The sequence below is a fragment of the Sinocyclocheilus grahami genome, unplaced genomic scaffold (assembly GCF_001515645.1).
Source record: "Sinocyclocheilus grahami isolate Dianchi unplaced genomic scaffold, SAMN03320097.WGS_v1.1 scaffold406.1, whole genome shotgun sequence".
NCBI lineage: Eukaryota > Metazoa > Chordata > Actinopteri > Cypriniformes > Cyprinidae > Sinocyclocheilus > Sinocyclocheilus grahami.
This window is the reverse complement of record NW_015505585.1, coordinates 860,464-884,460: the sequence shown is the minus strand read 5'-3', so window position 1 is coordinate 884,460 and position 23,997 is coordinate 860,464. Positions and strand designations below refer to the sequence as shown.

Here is a 23,997-nt window from a genome sequence, read left to right as displayed (position 1 = left end):
GTCATGTCTAGAATTGTCAAATTAGAGCATATTTACAGTTTAGCAATAGCCTATATACAAGGTATAAGTGTTGTTGTTCTGAAAATCTTAATTTTCTTAATCTGCTCAGCATGGAATATCATGCCAACAACAATTCAATACACAAGAGGTTAATACGGAGTAGACAATATTTCCAGGTGTCCATTTTTGTTCAGCCAAAACCAAAGCAGAGCTGTTGTGTTTCTCTGAGCAACACAGTAGTGGTATTTTGTTTCTGAATGAATCAATGTTTTTGAAGGAATCAGTTGGCAGAATGATTCAATGACTTGTTTCATTCCGGAGTGAATTTTACGAATCGGTTGAGTAATTTAATGACTCACACAGGCAACTTGTATATTTGCTGAATGAATCAGTGTTTTTGAAGGAATTGTTTGGGTGAATGATTCAATTACTCACTTGTCTTCTTTCCTGAATGAATCAATGTTTTTAACAATCGGTTGAGTGAATGACTTAATTCACTCAAAAACACAGTTACTTGTCGCCACCTACTGGTGATAAAACTTGTGTAACAATTGATCATTTATTTTTCAAACTTTTAATTTCAAACTTTTCACATTGAAAAACTTTGGTAACACTTTAATATAAGGTTCCATTTGTTAATATAAACTGATTAACATGAACTAATAATGAAGGATAATTCTAAAGTAGTTAATTATAATTAATCTTATTTGATTTAAAGCCATTACTAATATTTTATTAAAATCAAAAGTTGTAGGTTATCTGTTAATTATTGAATGGACCTACGCTAACATGAACTAACAAACGGCTGTAATTTCATTAACTAACACTAACAAAGATTAATAAATATACAGCAAATGTATTTAATGCATTTAGCTAACATTAACTAATAGGACCTTATTGTAAAGTGTAATGTAATTACTTTTGAGGAACATGGTGATACAAACAGTGAAAAGTCCCAATGCTGTTAGTCTGTCTGTCAACATTGTTGTAATGTCACTCCAACCAAATTCAAGGACCAGAAGTAACTGTGGTATAATTAATTATAATTACTTGTAAAATGCAATTATCTTTAAGCAGAACTGTAATTAGCATATCCCTCGTATGAGTTCTTATAAGAACAGTCCTGCCACTGATTTTGTACTGGATGAATACAAGTTTAGTTAATATATTTGATTTGCTTCAGGGATAAATGCTCTGACACTGTACAACACAGATGCCAGATTAAGAGATTGGATAATGGGCCTCTGTCAAATCCGCTCGTTTTAAGTCATTGCTATGGCTGGAGGGTCTGGTTTAACGTCGCTCTGAAAGTATTGGGATGTCAGATCCTTTTGCATTAAGCTTAACACATACTCCAATCATGCAGTCAAATGTATTTATCATCACAGGCCACAGATTGCTGACATTGTCAGTCATGATGTAATTACATGTACAAGTACTATATTTGTTAGGAAGTATTTGGTAGAATCCTATATGTTAAGATTTGATTCTGCAATGAAGGCCTAGTCACACATGAGCTTTCCTGCATGCAGATTAAACCATTACCAATACAGAGAGTCATTCAGTTTCTGGGAGATATCTTAGATTATACACTGAAAGTTCTAACTTCAGAGACGACTGTCAAGTGATTTATGGGCTGCCGGTGGCACTACAGTATCTCACACTAGTTCTGTAATGGGAAAGAATATAGTAATTAGAGGCCAGATGACTATGGTGAAAATTCATTCTCAACAGACTGAGATTGAAATTGAGTCAAGAATCTGACCGCCACAATGAGGCTTCTAGCTGTGCAAAATGAAAGTAGTAGTAGTAATAATAATAAATTATTATCATCATCGAGTCAGAGTCTAACAAAAAAAAAAAAAAAAAAAAAAGACTATTCATCCATAAATAAACTGACTAAATGCTTAATCGGCTATGGAGCTAATGGGTTCTCACTTCTGTCTTGACAGCACGGGTCGTTTACCAGGTACCTGTTTAATGGATTTAAATGTATCCAACACATACTGTGACAAACCTAGACATGCATTTTTATATTTTTTTCTTTATTTTTTGTTTGTTATTATTATTAGAGAGTTGCACAGTTGACAATGTTGATATTAGCAAAGAAGTGCAAAAGAGGTAGGTGTCACGATTCACACTTGGAGCACGGGAACGAAGGAGGGAGGAGACGAGGAGTAAAGCAAAATCCAAAGTCTTTAATGAAAACAAAACAGGGAACACGGGAAAAACAGAACACAAAATTACATTTAACAGCGGATGCGAGACACTAGGAAACCCTGTGTTTAAGTAATGGAGCAAACAAAGGAACTGAAGAGATGATTAATAAACACAGGTGGAAACTAATGAACTATAATGAGGAACAGGAAAACCCAAATATGGGCATAATAATAATACTGGAGCACGAGGGGGAGGAAAACAAAACACAAGACATGGAACAGAGTCTGACATTACTCCCCCCTCCCGGAAGGCGCATCCTCACGCCACACAACAGCCAAAGGGGAGGGTGCTCTGGAGGTCCCTCAGGACAGACACGGGATGGGAAACCCTTTTGGGAAACCCGACGTGACACCCGTTTGGGGTGCCATTGTGGATCAGGTGTGGGAACTGGAGCCCTCCTTGGGCTGGACATGGGGATTGGAGCCTTCCTTGGGCTACACTCGGGGACAGGAGCCCTCACTGGGCTAAACTCGGGGACAGGAGCCCTCCGTGGGCTAAACTCGGGGGCTGGAGCCGACATAGGAGCGAGCTCAGGGGCGGCCGGAGGTCCTGACATTAGAGCAGCCGGCAGGCTTGTGGGAGCCGCAGCCGGCGGACTTGACAACGACATGGGCGGCAGGTTGTTCTTTGGACCGGCCGGCGGGCTTGTCTTCGGCTCGGCCGGCGGGCTTGAGTGTGCCGCGGCCGACAGGCTTGACAACGTCGCGGCCGGCAATCTTGACAGCAGGGCAGTCCTCATACCGCGGGGAGAACAACGGAAAAACAAAAGTATTCAAAACGAAAACAAAAACACGAGAGAAGGGGCAGAGGAATTTTCATGTTGTATGTCATATAATTGAAAACCATCTATCTCGTTCTCTCTCGCTCTCTGGTTGTTGGCATTGACACTGGAATAATCTTAAAGGTGCTGTATGTAGGATTGACACCGAGTGGTTGAACTAGGTATTGCAGTCCAAATTAAAAATATTGGAGAGGGTGGATATTGGAATATTGGAAATTCTCCTCAGACTTGACGCACTGCCAGATTGACGACACCAACAGGAACGGGCGCACTTGACGATGAATTAATTGAAATACGCTGTGTTTTCCGCCAACTGGCAACCCTGGGTCCCGAAATACAATTGGGTAAACTGGGAGTGGGTGGGTTTCACAAACCAAAACAGAGACCTACATTCTGGCCCAGAACGCATATTTTCAAAGGAGAATAACTGACTGTTGCATTGTTTTTCAGATAAACAAGTACGTTAACTTCTTAAATATCTGCAAACATATTATGGTATTTTTATGCTTTAGTAGAGTCAAAAACTTACAGCACCTTTTTTAGAGAAGGACAGTAGGGCAATGTGGTCTTTTGTTTTGCCCTGAGCAGCTCTGGTGGGTAATACAGGATTAAAGTGATATGAAAGCATGCGAGGACGGGCCTCGGGACAAATCCTCCACCCCAACCCAATTAAACATGCATCTCAATTTAGCCCTGAATGGAGATATTGGATTGAGGTGTTTATATCATATTATGTAAGCAGAATTGTAAAATCAGAGCTTTTCCTGTTGGAATGTAGCCTGCTTTTGGTGCTATTTGCACAGTGAATTTGAATGCAGATGCTATTTTTTTTGAAGATCATAATCCTCTTGCAGGCATCTTTACTCTCAAATCCAGTCAAAAGGTATCTCAGTTGTGAAGATTCAGTCCTTTAGTTTTTCACTAGTCCTCTTTCTAAACCATGGGGTTCACTGTGAATTTAAGTTTATTTTTTTGGTTCAGGGATCCTTTCAGTCTAAAATGTTGTATTTTGGGATGTATTGGTCTTGGTTTTCCTTCTCTGATACACCGCAAAAAGAAATTGCAGGAAAAGTATTTTCCACCAAGCCATTTGCACCACGTTCTTTTGTCACTTAATACTTTATTTTGGTGCATCAATCTATTTCAGACCATGGTTTTATACACTAAGGAAAATAATTTTCTACACAAACGGTTTAAATTAGATTGATTTTGTCCCATCTGGGACAAAGAGGCAAACAGACAGGTTAACGTAAGTCGGGAAGTTAATTCAGAGGAGCTTCCAACAGAAAAGTGTCAACTGAGGAATAAATGGAAGCAGACAACACAGTCTTATCTGAGTTTGGCACTGAGGTCCTTCGGCCGAGAACTGAGGAATCCGAGACGTGATCGGGAGGCAAGGAACCCATAGAGAGCAGCTTGTAACCTTGAGACCAGCCGACGAGTGACTGAGGTGAGTGAGTATTTGACTGGTGTGGTAAGTGGGTGCAGGTGTCCATGGTCAGTAATCAGGTGATTGTGAGCAGGTGTAGGAGGCTGATTCGGCTGGTGAGGCAGGTGTTTCCATGACAGATTTAAATATATTATGAATTAAATTAGATTAATTCATGCCAATGAAAATGTAATTTATTTGCCATTTACCACACATCATTTTTTTAAATTATGAATTGTGTTGAATTAGTTTTAAAATATTTTTCCCCATTAATTTTAAGAAATTTTAACTTAAATTTTTACTCTGAATTATTGTCTGCACTATATAAAGTTTACTCAAATGTTAATTCAGCTTGATGGAAATGTTCCATACAAATGAAATGTGTAAACAAAAAGACTTTAATACTCTTTATTTGAAATACGTCTCAACATTTGGTTTCTGTGGATATCAGTTTGTATTCACTTCAATTCATGCTTATTTGTACAACACTTTTCACAATACATAATTGTTTCAAAGTAGCTTTAGAGGAGATGTTTAGGGGAGATGTTTCTACTTTAAAATTAAGAGTAATTTGTTATCAGAAGTGACCATTTCAAAGTAATGGCAGAAATGTACAGTTCTAGGATAAAACAAATCATTCAGTTAATGGCATGTATTCAAGCATAAATTATGAACATAATTAAGGAATGATAACAATGTAAGGAAGTTACTGTATATTGTTTACAATATTGCAAAAATAAATCTATAGAACAAAAAAAATAATGATAATAATAAAAAGGAACAGTAAAAAAGGGGAATCTATTTCAAATCGTTGAGTGAATGTGGTCATTTATCACCACTATTGACACTCACTCATGCTTAAACTCCACCTAAGAATTTGACATAAGATTCATCCAAGTGCATAATCCATTTTTTCCCTCAATTTGCTGAGCAATGATCTGGTCTATTCAATATCCAAACTCCCATTTGCTGTCTTGTGCATGTCTTCACAAACACCATCAGTAATGTTTCTAATAGTTAGTGAGCTGTTGAACTGTCAAGGTGATGTGTTTTGTTTCATTATCACTCCGTAACACTTACGAAAGTCAATAGTCTTAGCTAAACAGTTCAGAGTTATTTTTCAACAAGCCATTCGATTTCAGCACTTTTTTTTCTTTCCAAAATGATCTTGCAAATCTGTGTTTATCATAGCATAAACTTGACACCTGGTCATTAATTGTTTTATAATTCTGATACAGCTTTAGCCATGTCATGCTTGGCTGGAGATAAAATAGTTTTGTTTTTGCAAAAACAAAAATATATTTGACAACCAGACTGCAAAGTTGCTCAGATAAAGAATAATTTTCTTAATATATTATATTATGTTATATTATACAATTTATTATGAATTACGATATTTGTAATTTAATTTAAAATTGGCATAAACAAATATGTGCATATTTTCATGACAGCATTTAACATGATAATCTTAGTGCAGCATCATTTTACATAAGTCATTCTCAAGCCCACCTCCAAGGACACCAGCGGAGCTGACAAAGGGGTGGGGGGAATCAACCTGTGCTGAGGCTGAAAAGAAAGGGGGAGACCTGGAGGTAAATGATGGATGGCCTCCGAGAGCAAGCTGAGAGTTTGATGACTCGACGTTGCGGTACATAAAGCTCCTTCTTTTCCCTCAAGGCCTTTGTTTTATCAGATTTTCATTTTACATTTCCACAGAGCTACCACCCTGTTCCTGATGCCCTCTGTTATGTTATGAGTTGACAGGGTAGCCTTCCTTCTGAATGAAAGAAAAAAAAATGGCCTTTAGTCTTGAGGGGCTCTGCATACACAGGCTTCACATCCTTCTTGCTTCCCCCATGCTCCCTCTATATTATTAATTAGGTTTCCTTCTGGAGCCACATTATTGCCTTAAACCAAACACTGCCTGCACTGCTCACCATTGAGAACATGTGTGCCTCTCCTGGCTGCAGATGGAAGGGGAGAGAGAAAGAGACTAAAAGATAAAGTGAGCAAGGTAGAGTCAGAGATGTAAAGCGAGACAAAGAGAGAGAGAGCGAATGGGTAGGAAATGTGAGAGGGGAATAAAGCAGAGCTCGCTTTCTGTGTGTGTGTGTGTGGATATGACAGCGTGTGTAGCTGGCCAATCAGAGCGCACCTCCTGAGCTGCAGCAGGCTGGCAGATTTGGGAGCTCTAGCGGTTCTGTTCTGGACTGGATTGAGCTGCTGCACACATACTCTCTGTGTGACTTAAAAAATGTGGAGGGACGTTAGGAGCGCTCCTCCATATTCCAAAACCTTGTCATCTTTTAAGGAAAGACTGAGAAGGTAAGAGGCACTCTGTGTTTTTTTATCTTTATTCATCTGCTGATTGAATCGTGAGTGCTGCCTCTGTTTGTCTGGCTTGTGGTGAGGCTGTATTTAGTGAAAGTCTGAGAGTTGGTCTAGTGTACATGTGGTTGTAAACAAAACGGAGCAGTGGGATGAGGGAAGGAAGGCAGTGTCTGTCCATTGATCTGGGCCTCTTTCATTACTCCAGCACTTTATTGTGGCCACATGCGAATCTTCAAAGCTCTGTCTCACTTTCCAGTGAACAAACAGCACAGCAAGTGCAGCTGTTGAAAGCCCTTGTGTCTGATTCTTTAGTGTTTCTTGATTGCCTTGAGAAAAAAGGACTACAACCTGTCTTTCTTTCTTATATTCTTTACAAATATTTTAGTTTTTTTCATTCAGATAATAAAGAATAAATGGTTACAGTGGACTTCAAAACATGTGAAAATGCTTGAACATTGTTTTATATATATACACACACACACACAGTACATATATATAATTTAAGCATTTTCGCATGTTTTCACACACACATATATACATACACATATACTGTATATATATATATATATATATATATATATAGTTCAGTCATGAAACTCTAGATGGCACAGGCAACTGGTTGTTAACGTAACGTAAGCTGATTGGTTCATGCTGCATATGCAGACAATGAGCTTACAACCTTGCATTGATATGGCTGGCTAGCATTCACTAGAGATTCCTGCAGTGCGCTTTCAGAGTTTCTCTGAAACCCTCCACCTTCCCCAGCTCCACCTGTATAGATCTGCTATGGGTTATTTTATATGCTATGTGTGCAGCAGCAGTATGTCTTAAATACTCACGGCAAGCTACAGCTACAGCAATAACCAACAGCAGCAGCAGCAGCGTAGCAGATCTATTCCGCAAAGACCAAATACATTAACTTTGTCATATCCATCACCATGCTAAAGTCTTCAGAGAGTTGTTATGATAGAAATGTGTGTGTGTGTGTGTGTGTCCATTCTTTATTGTTCTCATAAATGCATTCAGGCATTCAGAGTAAATTGAGAATGCCTAACAATCAGACACTGAGGGCTGTCTGACAATGATTAAGTGATTAGACCGGCCTGTATTTGATAGCTGGGGGAAGTTGTGTTGTGCTTGAGCTAATGCCTCCATGCAGTGGACACACTAAGGTGACAAACGCACATTAATTGATCACTGGAGTCCCTCCCCCGATATTACTAATACTGTTACGGGCATTCAGCATCACCTTCTCCTCATGCCACTGGATTGAGTAAAAACGGCACGGAGAGCTTTGAGGTTACAAAACCACTTCAGTTCTATAAAAAGAACTGCAATTTAGTGCTGTGAAGTGAATAAGACATGAGAAGTAGAGGGAAAAAATATTAAATTGAATAAAGTGGGCTAAATTAACAACACTGGGGAAATTTGACTGTTTAGTCTCTCGAAGGTGAAGGTAGAGCAGGTGGTCTCTGATGCATGAGCCGACTTTAACATTGAAGGAATATTAGGTTGGGTTTAGTTAAGTTAAGCTCATTCGAAAGCACTTGCGGTACAATTTTGATTATACCAAAAATACTTTCTACTCGTCCCTTGTTTTCTTAAAATAAAGATATAAAAATATAGGTTACTGTGAGGCACTTATGAGGGGGTATATGGGGCCAATTTTTGAAATGTGAAACTCAGAATTTTATAAAAGCATCTAAAACTTGTGTATTATTAAGTTATGGTCATCTTAGGGTTTTATGTTGCCATGGCAACCGAGTTGTGAATTTGGATATAACTTTACACAGAAAAATGAGAACAGCACTCTAAAATGATGTATATTGTTTACTAATACAATTGAAACAGTGAGTAGTTTAATGTTTACCTATTGACTTCCATTGCAAGTTCCTCGTTGTGACCCAGATATTTTATTTATTTTTATTTTTTTTAAAGAATTTATTTTTTTGTGGTAAGTGCTGTTGATTGAGCTTAACTTGCACTGCACACAGGAAATAGTCCTTAAACGTTATCTCACAATACAGAATGTTCCGATAGGAACAAACATGAAAAAATGTAATTGTGAAAAGATGCCTCTCAGCCACTGTTCCATCCGATCCTCACTCCATTCCAATTAGCATCCTAATTAGCTGCACTGAATTCTAATAAGTATTACAAATTTGTTTTGAAGACCTAGAGAAACCTGCGAGAATCAGTCAAGACCCTTTTGCTCTTGAAGTGCAGAACAAGGGCATGTGAGTTATTGCTGCCTCCTGGCCTACTGTGGTTTCAGGTGTCGCTGGAACAGTGTTTTGTTTGTATGTGTAACACCCTTTTCTCTTGCTCAAGACGTGTCTTCTTTAATCTTTAACACCAGATGATACTGTTTCTGTGAATCTGTACTCAATTCACTTAACTAATGAATTGATTATTTCTGTATTCTGCTTACATTTGACTCTACGGCCCAAATCCATTAAATATTTTGTTTTTAGAAGGCTTAAACTTGGAAACTGAGCATTATATAAAACTGGTCGCATTTGGAAAATTGGTCAGGACATCTAATATCATGGACAGATGCCATTTGGATAGCAAATTAAAAAAATTAGTGTTCAGCAACTGAAAACTTTGACAATTGTCTGTTATAACATAAAACACTGGAACAGCATGAAAGGAAAGGGAGCTGTCGCCCAGTATTAGTCAAAATGCACTCAAAAAGCAATTTATTTTCAAGGCAACACAATAAGCTTGAAAGAGCGAATAAAGGCTTTGCCCTCCATCCTCCTCTTGAAAAATCTTCAGCAAGACTCAGTTAATAAATTGTGTTTCTGATTGAGTAAATGGACATTATTCTGAATAAGAAGCTAGCATATTAATTTCCTCTCGAAGGAACTCAGGCTTCAGCTTTTATTTTGCATAGTCTGAAAAAAAGTATTGTTGTTCTTTTTCTTTCATATTTAAACAGTAAAAAGCTATCACACACACACACACACACACACACACACACACACACAAGTACAGTGGTTTCGGGGATCAAAAGCACCAGTGCACTAATGCTTTTCTAAGGAAATAGAGAGCAAGAAGTCATATTTCAAACATAAAAATAAGTTTATGGTATGAAAAAATATTTTTGATTGTGGTTATGTAATCTTTCTTTTACTTGGTTTATGAAAGATTACAATGGTGGCACTTATTCTCCTGCTATAGCTAGTGAGTTAAATAGTCACAATAATGGCCTGTTCATCGAATTTGGGATACTAAAACACTGTGGAATGTGGTTTTCTTGTTCTCCCATTCATTCACCCATCTGTGTGCACATTCATTGTTTTTGTTTTTTTCTTCTTTCATTGAAATGTTTCGTTTTATCATAAGATAATTTGAGTCACAAGATCAGCTGAACTGTCATATGCCTTTGCTGACCGAAATAGTAACACTTTATATGAAGCCCGTATTTATAATACATTATAAGAATATTCTTAAGGCATTATAATGAATGCATAATGTATATAAAAAAATCATAATATGTTGTATCATCTCATGAGTAACCATAACAACAGTTTTAATGCATTATAATATTTATTTATTTGTGGTTATAGCCTTTAAGATTATGATGATTTCTAATGCACAATGAACACAATATATAGGTGCATCTCAATAAATTAGAATGTCGTGGAAAAGTTAATTTATTTCAGTAATTCCACTCAAATTGTGAAACTCGTTTATTAAATAAATTCAATGCACACAGACTGAAGTAGTTTAAGTGTTTGGTTCTTTTAATTGTGATGATTTTGGCTCACATTTAACAAAAACCCACCAATTCACTATCTCAACAAATTAGAATATGGTGACATGCCAATCAGCTAATCAACTCAAAACACCTGCAAAGGTTTCCTGAGCCTTCAAAATGGTCTCTCAGTTTGGTTCACTAGGCTACACAATCATGGGGAAGACAGCTGATCTGACAGTTGTCCAGAAGACAATCATTGACACCCTTCACAAGGAGGGTAACCCACAAACATTCATTGCCAAAGAAGCGGGCTGTTCACAGAGTGCTGTATCCAAGCATGTTAACAAAGTTGAGTGGAAGGAAAAAGTGTGAAAGAAAAAGATGCACAACCAACCGAGAGAACCACAGCCTTATGAGGATTGTCAAGCAAAATCAATTCAAGAATTTGAGTGAACTTCACAAGGAATGGACTGAGGCTGGGGTCAAGGCATCAAGAGCCACCACACACAGACGTGTCAAGGAATTTGGCTACAGTTGTCGTATTCCTCTTGTTAAGCCACTCCTGAACCACAGACAACGTCAGAGGCGTCTTACCTGGGCTAAGGAGAAGAAGAACTGGACTGTTGCCCAGTGGTCCAAAGTCCTCTTTTCAGATGAGAGCAAGTTTTGTATTTCATTTGGAAACCAAGGTTGTACAGTCTGGAGGAAGGGTGGAGAAGCTCATAGCCCAAGTTGCTTGAAGTCCAGTGTTAAGTTTCCACAGTCTGTGATGATTTGGGGTGCAATGTCATCTGCTGCTGTTGGTCCATTGTGTTTTTTGTGAGCCAAAATCATCACAATTAAAAGAACCAAAGACTTAAACTACAGTATTGGCCCGAATATAAGATGACCCTGATTAAAAATCGGCCCCCCTTTTTCCAGATGTACCTTTTGGAAAAAGGCTTTTAAAAAAACAAATCTTGTTTTTTCTCAGTAAAACACATTTAGTCTTCAATTATTTTCATATTGCATATTTTTCCTATTTTAATTTTTGTTTTGAAAGTATGGTAAAAACTGTTAAAATGTACCAACAATCACATTTAAAATATATACCAGGCGCCACCTAGTGTTGTGGGTGTATTATTGACATGTCAAAGTCTAGACCCTGAATATAAGACGACCGTGTTTTTTCAGATGTATTTCCAAGAAAAAAACATTGTCTTATATTCGGGACAATACGGTACTTCATTCTGTGTGCATTTAATTAATTTAATACACGAGTTTCACAATTTGAGTTGAAGTACTGAAATAAATGAACTTTTCCATGACATTCTAATTTATTGAGATGCATATATCATTTTTTTATAATACAGTATGCATTCATTATTATGCCTTAAGAATACCCTTATAATGTGTTATAAAAATGGGCTTCATTGAAAGTGTTACCACTGAAATAATAACTTCTCACTTAAATTCTCGATTCTTCTTCTTCATTAATGTTCATACAGGCCGTCTGTTGCCAACAAGAAAAGGAAAGCAATTGAAAAAGACTTTTACGTGCAATGCATGAATGAGACAGACAATGAAAAAATTTAAATATTTTGCTCTTAGTAATAAGTATTCAACATGTCATGACATTTGTGTTTCTAATATGCACCACTGTTTCCACAGTAACACATCATGATGCGTTTAGACTCTTGTTCTGATTTTTTATAACAATAGTTTAAATATACAGTTAACCCAACAGTAATGTTTGCAGCAATTGCGTTATATGAAAAATTATGTTTTGACTTGTAAACCAACGCATAGACTCCCTCTTCAGTCTTGAAGAACCTACAAATGACTGCTAAACCTAACATAACTGTTTTTTATTCTCTTGTAGTAAAGCTAGAACAATAGTAGACAAGAGAATAATAGTTATAAAGCTCTTATTATTGTGTTGGTGGTGTAAAATTATTCTCTCATCATTTATAACAGTGGCTCTTTCATTAAGATTATATAACAACAATCACTTTTAATGAAATGCATTGAGACTCATATTGCAGTGTCTTAGATTCATTCATTAATTCCGACTGCTTCTATTCCGGCTACTGAATTATTGACCTATGTACATTAATGAATACACATAACAAATGCAGCTCTAGAAATGCTGAATATTGGCTTCAAATGCATTTTCTGCAAAATTCCTTCAATAAAAAAACAAAAAAACAACCAAAAAAAAACTGTGAGGTTTTCTTGGGAGATTAAAGTTGCATTCACATGTCACACATGCCATCTTCCCTTACAAACAAAAGTGAGTCTCTCAAATATCTCAAAGTCAGTTTTGTGTTGCACCATGAAATATTTATTCCGGTCATATAATGTTAGACGCTTGGGACATGGCTTCAGCATTACTGTGACTATTTCAAACATGTCTTGGAAATGAAATGTTCAGATGTTGCTAAGGTGACAGGAAATGCCCACCCTGTAGCGTTTCCACTGTCATTTGTTTATTTGTCCTCTTCTTTTTTTAGAATTCCCACATCGCAATTTCCATTAGTTTTGAGAAAGACAAACCCTAAAGCACTAGGTATTTCACTCGTTCATGTCAGTAACCCTCACACCATCGAGGAATGAAGAGTATGAGGTAGTTTCTCCTCATCAAGTGACAAATCTGAATTGACAGGGAGGCAGAGGAGTCAAGAGTTATCAGCTTCTTTTCCTAGGTAACCAGGGACATGCATTGATCCTTGGAATGCTATTTGGCCATTTGAATAGACTCGCCATGCTGGAGCTCTCATTACACATCTCTTGCACCAGCATTCATGATCCCTGCTATTATACTAGAACAGCTGTTCCATCAAAAATGTATTAGATGTTTCGCCGAACAGCAAACAGCAAGATCACAATGGGCTTTTAGACCAATTTTCATATCTTAGATCTTCACAGGTAACAGCTAATCCCAACTTTTCAGTGGAATTAAAATGTGATCGCAGGCTTTGTTTCATTTCGCCCCAATGAAAGTACAGTTTGTCCTCTTTCTTTCAAACAGATGTTTCTTGGATATCTGCCATCGCCTCCAGTGAGTCTCCAGTGGACGCCGGCTCCCCAACGAATCAACATGTCTCGCTCTCAGCCCACAATGTGAGTGCTGCCCGACGAGTCTCTGCGACAACAGGATTTTAAACCATGGCCATCAGCCAAGCCCTGCGAACTGGCCCGATCGGCATCTAGAGCTGCCCACCGCAAGAGAGAGACCTCTGGGTGAGCGAGAGCGGGAGTTCAAACTTTGCAACTCTTTAACATGAGAGCAGCCAGCAGCCCTGCCTGTCTGTCCCCTCTGCTGCTGTGCCTGTGTGTGCTCCAGAGGAGCTATGGGACCCCTTCTGCGCCCAGCCCCACATTCATCCACAACCAGACCAAACTGCCCGACGGCAACAAGGACTCGCACCATCGCCCTAAGCGAGGCTGGATCTGGAATCAGTTCTTCGTTTTGGAAGAGCACATTGGGCCGGATGCCCAGTATGTGGGGAAGGTAAGAGCCCTATTTTTGTTTCGATCTGTGTATAGGTGTGGGAATTGTGGTTAAAACACAGGTGATTATCTGAAACAAACTGAGCTGTTGTGTTTTGTATGGTTTGTTGAGCAAATGGTTTCTCGGAAGACTGCTGTTTTAACCAGAGACAATGGCGGTGCATCATGTTTTTGGATTCCAAATGAAATGTGCAATGTCACCATGTTCTTGTAATCATATTTTCTTGGAAGCGAGTAAATAGTGCAGGTGACTAATCAGAAAAAATATCCATGTTTCTCCGAACAGCATGTTTTTGTCAGAAAATTGAGTTGGCTTGCAAATTAAAAGCTGACCCGTTTCATCCATCCTGCTAATAAGAGTGTAATTATGTTGACTGTCAACTACAGACAAACACAAGAATCCAGAGGCCTTTTTTGTCTCTGTTTATTTCATTGTCTTCATAAACAAGGTTTTAGACAGCTAACACTTTCTTATGATAATCATTTGGAGTACCTTTTATTCTGGGACTCTGGAAAAATTCCAGAGATTCCTCTCAGGCTTATATACGTCAACAGAGGCATAATCAATTATTTTGCCCATTTGGTTCTGTGAAGACTGTCCTATGGAGTCAAATCAATGCCACATATAGCCTACTTGCAAAATAAATTAAGTATTGCAAACGAAAATTAAAGTATTGAGGAAAAAGTAAATAAATGTGCTTTTTGTAAACAAAAATAAAGATTTGCAAAATATAAATGAAACAACGATGCAAATAAATTAGGCTGCGTTTACATTTGGCATTAACATGTGACCTGTATCCGGATGTTGTTCACATACACATTGAAAAGACAAGTGTAAACGCGCTTCTGATCGGAATGTTTTCCGATCAGCGTGTCCTTGTCCAGAGGTAGTCGAGGATGCATTGTCGGATCTCAGTGTAAAGTAAACGCAATCCAGCCATCGTGTCTGCATTCGCAATTTCGACATCACACAAAACACCGCCCCCTCTCTCCCAATCTGTCGGAAGAACAGAGTGCTAGTGAGACTCGTACATTTATTTTGATTTGTAAAATGTACCACAACTGAAAATAGTTTTCAAAAGAAAACCCACCACTTCAGGTTGACTTTACACCGCAGACTAAATATTGTGCAGGAAATACAGATCCGATCGGTTATCCAGATCGAGAAGTCAGCTGATGTTGCCATGTGTAAACACGCCGTGTCCTGATTGACTGATGATCCGATCTGCTTGATCAGATCATGGTGATAAATTGTAAGTGTAAATGCAGCCTTAGTAGATATGGCCGAGGAAATTATGAGGTGCAAAATCATTTCTTTTATTCTGTTTCATTTATATTTTGCAATTTTTTTTTAATTTTTGTTTGCAAACCTTATTTTTTCTCGCAATACTTAATTTTCTTTTGCAATTCTTTATTTTTGTTTGCAAAAAGTACATTTATTTTTTTCTCTATACTTAAATTTTAATTAGCAAAAGTTTATTTTCTTTTGCAATACTTCAATTTTTTTGCAAGTATGTGTGGCATTGTTTTGACTCCATACTGGCCTACTTTGTCGGCTTAGATGAAACTGCAGATTCCTCTTCAGGAACTCGAGCTGCGTCGGAAAACGCTAGGGGAACGCCTTCTGTGACCATGCTCTGAATCACATGTGAAATCAGTCCAATAGCTGACTGGGACATCACGGGCGGGTGACGTCATGACCAGGAAGCTATAAAAGCACGTGCGGCGGAGCCCGCGTCAGCTTTCTGTCATTCAGCGAAGCGCTCTATGTGTGTCAGTCATATTTATTGTTGTCTGTCTATTGTGAGAGAAAAGTCTATAAGCAGCTATGTCTAAAGCTCATGCTAAGACAAAGCATGCAAAGGGCAAGTGCAAGCCACGTTATAGGTTGTGTGTTCCTCCCTGCCCACATTACATCATGAGTGGGGATACACACAGCCTGTGCGTGGTTTGCTTGGAAGCGAGGCACGCAGAGTCGGCTCTTGAGGGGGCCGGCTGCCCGCATTGCGAGCGCCTCCCTCTGCGTACGCTTTGCTCCCGGAGGGCGCTCTTTGAGGAGGGAGCCTTCGCCAGCGTTCCCCGCGGTGTTGGCCCCGCTTCCGTCGAGTCGGAGCGGCGACTGCATTCATGGGGTTCGCAGTTGGATCTGGCGGAGGGAATGGAGACGGGCGAGTCCCTATCTCCTTCCGCACCCACCAGATCCAGCGCCTGATCTCTGTGTTCGGAAGCCCGTTCTGCAACTACTTCCTCCCGGGGTGACGGCTCGACGCTCCTCCTGTCTTCCTCCGAGGAGGTTGACGTGGAGGACGTTGAAGAGGTTTCGCCCCCTCAATCGCCCCAATATGCGCAGCTATTCGAGGTGCTTACTCATGCTGTGGCTAAATAAAAAATCGATTGACCCGCCAAGAAGCAGGCCGAGCTGCAGCGAAGCAGATTGGATGAATGCTTCCTGCGCGTGAAGCCGTCACCTCCGTGCCGGAGCCTGCCATTTTTCCCCGACCTTCACACCGAGGTGTCAAGGTCGTGGGCCAGGCCTTTTTCAGCCCGCCTCTTCATCCCTGCCTCAGATTATTATGGTAATGTGGCAGGGCTGACTGAGCGTGGCTATAAGGCGATGCCCCAGGTTGAACATACGCTAGCTATCCATCTGTCCCCAGGCATGGCATCGTCTTTAAAGGCTCCGGCACTGCCCTCCAAGCCGCTGCGTACAACATCAGTGCTGGTGGGCAAGGGGTACGCGGCAGCGGGTCAGGCTGGTGCGTGTCTGCACACGATGTCTGTGTTACAGGCGTACCAGGCCGATCTGCTTAAAGAGCTGGATGAGGGCAAGGAGCTTAGCTCTGATAATATTGCAGAGTTAAGGAGAACCGCTGATCTCTCTCTCCGTGCCACCAAAGAGACCGCCATTGGGCGGTCCATGGCAGCTATGGTGGCAGCAGAGATGCATTTGTGGTTGACCCTGTCTGATATGAAAGAGAAAGACAGGGTCTTCCTCCTCGACGCCCCGCTTACGCCTTCTGGTCTGTTCGGCGACTCTGTCAATTCAGTCGTCGACAGGGACCAGGAGGCTCGTAAACAAGCGGCGGCATTTCAGCGGTTCCTCCCTCGCCGTATTTCAGCTCCAGGGGCTGCCGGGTGGCAGCAGTCCCCACCGCGTACCAGCTCCTCACATAGGGAGATGCAAAAACAGAGCGTTGCCGCCCGTGTTCCCCCGCGTCGGGACAGGAGGCAGAAGCAGCGCTCTGGGTTGGGGGCCTCGAAGCCTAATCAGGATCTGCGGACTGTCCTTCAGGCTAAGAGGTCCTCAACCAAAAGGTCCTGACTATTTGAGTGTAGGACTAGCGAGGGCAGGCCCTTCTGGGGCAGAGAGGTTCACACCGCATTACACGGTGCCCGTCTCCCCCCAGTGCCCTCGGGAGATCATTCTGCCAACCCTGCCGGTGTTCCAGGGTGCAGCGGTCTGCAGCGAGCATATCTGTCAGTTACCGCCCGGCGAGTCTTCCACACTAGGGAGAGACTTGGAAGTCTGGCGGCGTGGGCATTCTCGTTCCTCTAGCGTTTTCCGATGCAGCTCGAGTTCCTGAAGAGGAACGTCTCAGGTTATGTATGTAACCCTGGTTCCTCAAGGGAACGAGACGCTGCGTCTCGGTGTCATAATTCTGGCGTCTCTGCCAGCGCTTGCTTCATTCCTAGAAGCTGACGCTGGCTCCGCCGGACATGCTTTTATAGCTTCCTGGTCAGCTATTGGATTGATTTCACATGTGATTCAGAGCGTGGTCACGGAAGGCTTTCCCCTAGCGTTTTCCGACACAGCGTCTCGGTCCCTCGAGGAACCAGGGTTACATACGTAACCTGAGACGGTTTCATGAGTTGGAATAATACAGGGTGACACTGACAGCTTTTAACATTGGCTCAGTGAGGTGAAGGTTAATGTGAAGATAGTAGAGTTTATGAAGAAATGGCTGAGCAGCCATCAATTGTCTACACCTACATCCCTCAGGAACTGAGCCAAGTGTGTGAGTGTCATGTTTCCTCAGCACCATTGGACAGGTTTTCTTCAGATCTGCCCACTTGATGAAGATGAGTGCTAGGGATAATAAATTATTCCAGTTGTATAACAATTCCATTTATCATGATTTTAGTACTTTTAAGAAATAAAAATAAATTTTATTTCCAAATGGTGATGTCAATAACAAGTAAATTTACAACAATTAAATTGACATTCTTTTAGTGGCAACATTAATACAGTTCAATAATTGGCCTTAGCTATGAACAACAATATTAAACAAACAAAATACTATACAGTATGTGGTAATGTATTTCATTCACTGATGTTTACAAAATTCTACTGACAATATATTAAATATTTATATTTAGCTGAAAGTTTTCATTTAAACCAGTACACTAGATTAGTTAAGGATACAAGTTATTCATTCATAAGAGTCATTTGTTCGGGAATCTAATTAATCCAGTTGTACTGTATATGATTCTAAGTCACTGAAAATAATCAGATCATAAGAGTAATTTGTTTGGGAGTCTGACTAATCTGGTTGCGCTGTAAGATTTAGATTCACTGAGAAGAACTGACTCATAGGAGTTTTTTTTCCAAGAAAAGAACAGATTCATTTTGAGAGTTATTTGTTCTGTAATTGGACTACACTGGTGGTTGTTGTTGTATGATTTTGATTAACTGATACGAACATACATATGGGAGTTATTAGTTCAGGAGTCTGAATATAATGGTCCTGCTGTATAATTTTAATTCACTGAGAAGAACTGACTCATAAGGGTCATAATTTCTCTAACTAGAAAACCGTGGTTTTTTTTCTTCTTTTCTTCTTCTTCTTATTTTATTTTTATTTTTTTCAGGAAATACTATGTGATTTTGATTCACTAAACTGAGCTGACTCATAGGAGTAATTGTTTCTGTAATTGAACTACTTGTTGAGATGTATGGTTTTGATTCACTAAGAACCAATTCATTAGAATCATTTGTTCTGTAATTGCACTTCACTGTGCTGTGTTGGTTTTAATTCACTGACCAGAATAGACTCATAAGAGTCATTCTTTCAGGAGTCTGACAACACCAGTCGCACTGTATGATTTTGATTCACTTAAAAGAACTGACTCATAGGGGTCACTGAATCACTGAGAAGAAACGATTCATTCGTTCTGTAATTGGACTACTCTGGTCGAACTGCATGTTTTTGATCCACTGATTAGAACTGGCTCATAAGAATCATTCTTTTGGGAGTCTGACTACATCAGTTCTGCTGTACGACTTTGATTCTCTGAGAAAAAAATGACTCAGAGGAGTCATTAGATCAGGAACTGGACAAGACTAGTTACATCATAAGTAGTCTCTTTAAACATAGTCTTTAAAAGAGTCAATTCAACTGAGCTCTTACTGCAACAGAGCAGACTCGGTTAGACCCTGTCTGGGAGACTTTTGACTAACATCAAAAAGGAAACTCAGTGTGACAACATTCTTACTTGTATTGAACCGCAAAACATGAAGCTAAACAGTGCCCTTGTTCTGCTCACATGGGTGCCACTTAATTTTGTGCTGCTGTGGTGTGACCTGTCTGTAAAAGATTTGAGTGAGCTGAATATTTTCTCTCAGACCTTCTTAATTTGCAATGACAGAAATGGGTTGAGGCTCTCAGTAGCCTCCTACACTCCTCTCCACTCGTTTTTTTTTTTTTTTTACACCTTCTCCTGCCTGGTCCCTCCAGACCACCATCTCTCTCTCTTTTTTTTTTGCTCTCCACTTCAGTGGTCAGAAAAAAAGAGGTTTTGGGGCCCAGGCAGACCTGTTCTACTAAAACCCTGCCTGTCCTGAAATATCTAGTGATAAGAACATAAACTATGTCACTTTATAAAAACAGATGAGAAATTTCAGTGGGACCAAGTTTTGTGGGTTAGAAATTGAGCATAAAGGGAGGATATTTGGTTAGAAAGAAATTATCCTGAAATGTGTTGGATGAAAACAATTCAACACCCACAGAGCTCTGGAAACTAGTGATATTGTTGCTTTTTGGTCACTACATTTTAAAATAATTTATGGTAAATTACAAAAAGCACATGAATAAGGTATGATTTTTAAGATTTTCTAAAGATTTCATTCATTATGTTCTTACCAGGTCAATGTATTGTTGCCTCATTTTCAATGGACGTAAACAGTGTTATTTTTTATTATTATTATTCTAATTAATAATTATTAAATAAGTTGACATGGTTTTTGTTGTAATCATAGTTTTTTGTCTTTTTATTTGATTTGTCTTTGTTATTTTAATTCAATCAGTATTTCGTCATATTTCATTTATTAATTTTTGTCATTTTTTCTGACTAAAATGGCATATGTTTGTATAGTCTATGACAATAACCATGTAGTTGATAGTAACATGCAAAATTACATCTGTCTAACTATAGCAGACCACATTTTCAATTAAGAGGACTCAAAAAGGGGACGAAATATAAATATGTATAAATATAAGTTTTAAGTCAAAACATGACTGTTAATTAAAGCAAACTATCCAAGTACTTGAATGCATCTTTCACCACTGAACCCTTCAGTAAACACTATATCGTGATTTGCAAAAGAGCATCAGCCAAATGAAAAGAAACTCTTTTTTTCTTTTGTCAAGTAGCATTATGCTCATTGTCTGATTCTTGTCATAGAAGTGATACATCAGTGGTATCCATTGGTTACACAATCTACACAATAGCAGATGAAGTTTCTGGCTGAGCGAGACACACAACACTCTCATGAGGTTCAATTCAGCTGCTCTTTGATTTATTCCACGCTTCTCTTTTATATTAAATGAATAACGTGAAAATGTTGAAGCACGTACTCGAGCACTTCTTCAGTTTGAAAAAAAGCAAAACAGAAAATATTTGTTTAGTGTATTTTTGCTTAGCAGATACAATTTATTCTTCATACTGTAGATTATTGCTGTGGTAAATATGCTCCCTTTTCATGTGGAAAAGCACATACACACACACACACACACACACTCATCCAGAAAGAGATGCATACGCACACAAACAGCTTAAGCTTTGAAATTTGTAATAGAGAGCTAGCAAGCTGCTGGCGCTCTGGAAGGTCTCTTTCTCTGTTAATCTCTTTACCAGCAGACTGGTAGCACACATTAGTGTGAGTGTGTGATAACTAGAGAGGGTCTACAATAACATAAACTTTGGAGTAGTGGAAGTCAAATAGAAACCAGTTCGCTGCAGTTCTATTGGAGTCTGTTCGGCTGATGAATATCTGTCACTGCAGCTTTTAAGATGGAGGATTACATTAAACCACTCAGCTCCTTCTCACTAATGACAAATTACCAAACTCAGTGCCGCCCATGCACGCTTCCTTATTCTGACGTGAACGGCTCTTGGTGCAGTGTAAAATTGACCTTTCCATCAGCACGCCGGCTTTAATTTGCGGTTAGCGGCGAAGGCTGAGCCCTGATTTAATCAGTCCTTTCCTTCTTGTAGCGTGGGCAGTTTATCAAGCCCCTGCACAAGGCAACATGTGCTCTTAGGTCTGCGGCAGCAGTAACCGCAAACCCTGCATCATGGTCATGTCTGCAGAAAGAATTGTTTTCCGTATGTTCTTTCAGTGCATTCTTAATGCAGACATTCCTATGAATATTAAAAAGACTGTCGGAATGAGGTCGGTCGAAGCAAGACACCTCTAATGAGGGGCTTGTTTTGATAATATAGGGCATTGTTTCTTCAAAGTCTCATTTATATGTTTGCACATTAAAATGCACTCTTAAAGGGATAGTCCACTTTAAGAGTCCAATGAAACATCTGTCATTTACTCACCCTCAGTAAGTCTTGAATGACTTACTTTCTTCTGTGGAACATAAAAAAAGTTATTTAAAAATGTTGGTAACCAGTTTTGGTTTCTTTTGACTATCATTGTATTTTTTGTCAGTGCAATGAAAGTCAATGGGGACAAAAACTGCTTGATTACCAATATTCCTCTAAATATCTTCTTTTTTTCCCACAGAATAAAGTCATGTAGGTTTGGAACAACACAAGGGTGAGTAAATTATGACAGAATTTTAATTTTTGAGTGGACTAGTCCTTTAAAGTCAGCATGAAATGGAAGCTGCAGTATTTTCTTCCTTATTGTGAGATCAGCGTGAAACTGAAACTGTTTCTCAAATGGGAGGAGGGAGGGGAAGCTATTTTGGTTAAAGATTATGAGGGCACATGCATTTGATAAAATAATGATGTGCACAGATAAATCATTTAAAAATAAACTGCAATATTTTTTTTTGATTTCATGGTGGCTTTAAAGCACTGAAATGTTCATGTTGCAAGATTCAGTAGCATCACCTCCTAGCATGCATACATTAAAAGGCTTCTGATCCATAATTGGTGCTCTAATGGATCTAAATGCATCACTTTCGCACCATAATAAAATGTCTTGAATGAAGCGTAGATGAGTGTGGGTGTGAGTATGTGTTTGACAAGGTGTGCAAACACTCAGTGGTCACCATTATAATTTAATAGGAAAATGTATCCCGAGCCAGATCAGTCTGCTTAGCATGCAAGTTGTGCAACACACCCAGTTTGTTTCAAATGGTTAACGAGTTTCCATTGTGCTCAAGTGTTTGCTTTCATTCATAATCCTATTAATCGCATTTGATACATTTGTATTTTCTAGGCTGGCTGCTTTCAGATTTGAGTCTATATCTGTCTGGCAGGTTTCTCAAAGCCTTTCATTTGTGTGGTAATGTTGTGCAGGGGAACAGCGTCACACCTTCTGCTGGTCAATGCATTCTATCTTCCACTCATCGGACTCTTTTTTTATGTGACTTACCTTTGTTTATCCTTCTTCTGAATTTCTAAAAGGTGATGAATTTGCTTAAGGTGATGATAATATTTTTTTCTTATTTTTAATTTTAATAATAATAATCTTCATCTTCATCATCATCATCATTATTTTGTTTTCAAACATAATTTATTCCCCTTTATAATGACAGTAACAATAATATTTTTTTAATATTAATAATAATACTTATATATAAATAATATTTATTCCCCAAAATTACCTCATTCATTCCTTTATTTATTTTTTTATTTATTAACAATTTATTGATTAGTCATTGTAGCTTAATCCATTTTACTTTGCTAATGCTAAATATTTCCAAGTGACAGTTATTTTTCTAGAAGAAAAAAAAGCATGCTAAAGTAATGGCTAAACAGTGTTTTGGCTTTTGATTTACTTGACTTCAACCCTGCGGAGAATCGGGCCTGCAGGAACTCCTGCACTGTACCAACCGGGCAGTTAACTGGGTTGAGCTGGCGGTCTCCGCACCACGAAGTGAAAAGTTTCCACTTCAAGGCATACAGTTTCCTCGTTGAGGGAGCTCTGGATTGGAGGATGGTCTCAACAACCTCGGTTGAGAGACCGGAAGCTATGAGTTGTGCCCCCTCAGGGGCCACACCCACAACTTCCACAGCTCCGGGTGGGGGTGGATGATCGTACCCTCCGCCTGTGAAAGGAGATCTCTCCTGATGGGAAACTCCCATGGAGTGCCGTCGAGGAGAGAAATCAGGCCCGAGAACCATACTCGGCCCGGCCAGAACGGGGCTACTAGCAGAAGACAGACCCCGTCCCGGTGCACTGTCTCTAGAACTCCCGGGAGCAGAGCTATCGGGGGGAAAGGCGTACAGACGAAGCCTCGGCCACGTCTGTACCATGGCATCCAGCCCCAGTGGAGCTGGATGAGTCAGAGAGAACCAGAGGGGACAGTGTGATGTCATCTGAGTCGCAAACAGGTCCACCTGAGCCTGGCCAAAAACTCTCCATATCTACTTCACCACCTCGGGGTGAAGCATCCATTCCCCAGGCCTCGGCAGGATGTTTGCCCCCATATTGAGATGCCCAGGAATGTTTGCCCTGGGACCACACAAGTATCGGTACTCTAGTTTGAACAAACGGCGTGAGCGCAGACCTCCCTGGAGGATGATGTAAGAGACCACCGCTGTGTTGTCGGTGCGCACCAACACATGGTGACCTCT

The 23,997-nt window shown here is 39.7% G+C and overlaps 1 protein-coding gene across 1 annotated transcript in view; it reads left to right on the top strand.

Moving 5' to 3' along the window:
* The first annotated feature begins 6,638 nt into the window (after positions 1 to 6,638).
* The window catches only part of LOC107550723 (cadherin-18-like), a 53,231-nt gene continuing 35,872 nt past the window's right edge, over positions 6,639 to 23,997 (top strand). Inside the window, exons 1-2 of the mRNA XM_016232086.1 lie at positions 6,639 to 6,755; positions 13,478 to 13,960. Coding sequence (XP_016087572.1) covers positions 13,730 to 13,960 — 231 coding nt within the window. The 5' untranslated portion in view covers positions 6,639 to 6,755; positions 13,478 to 13,729. The remainder of the gene's footprint in view (positions 6,756 to 13,477; positions 13,961 to 23,997) is intronic.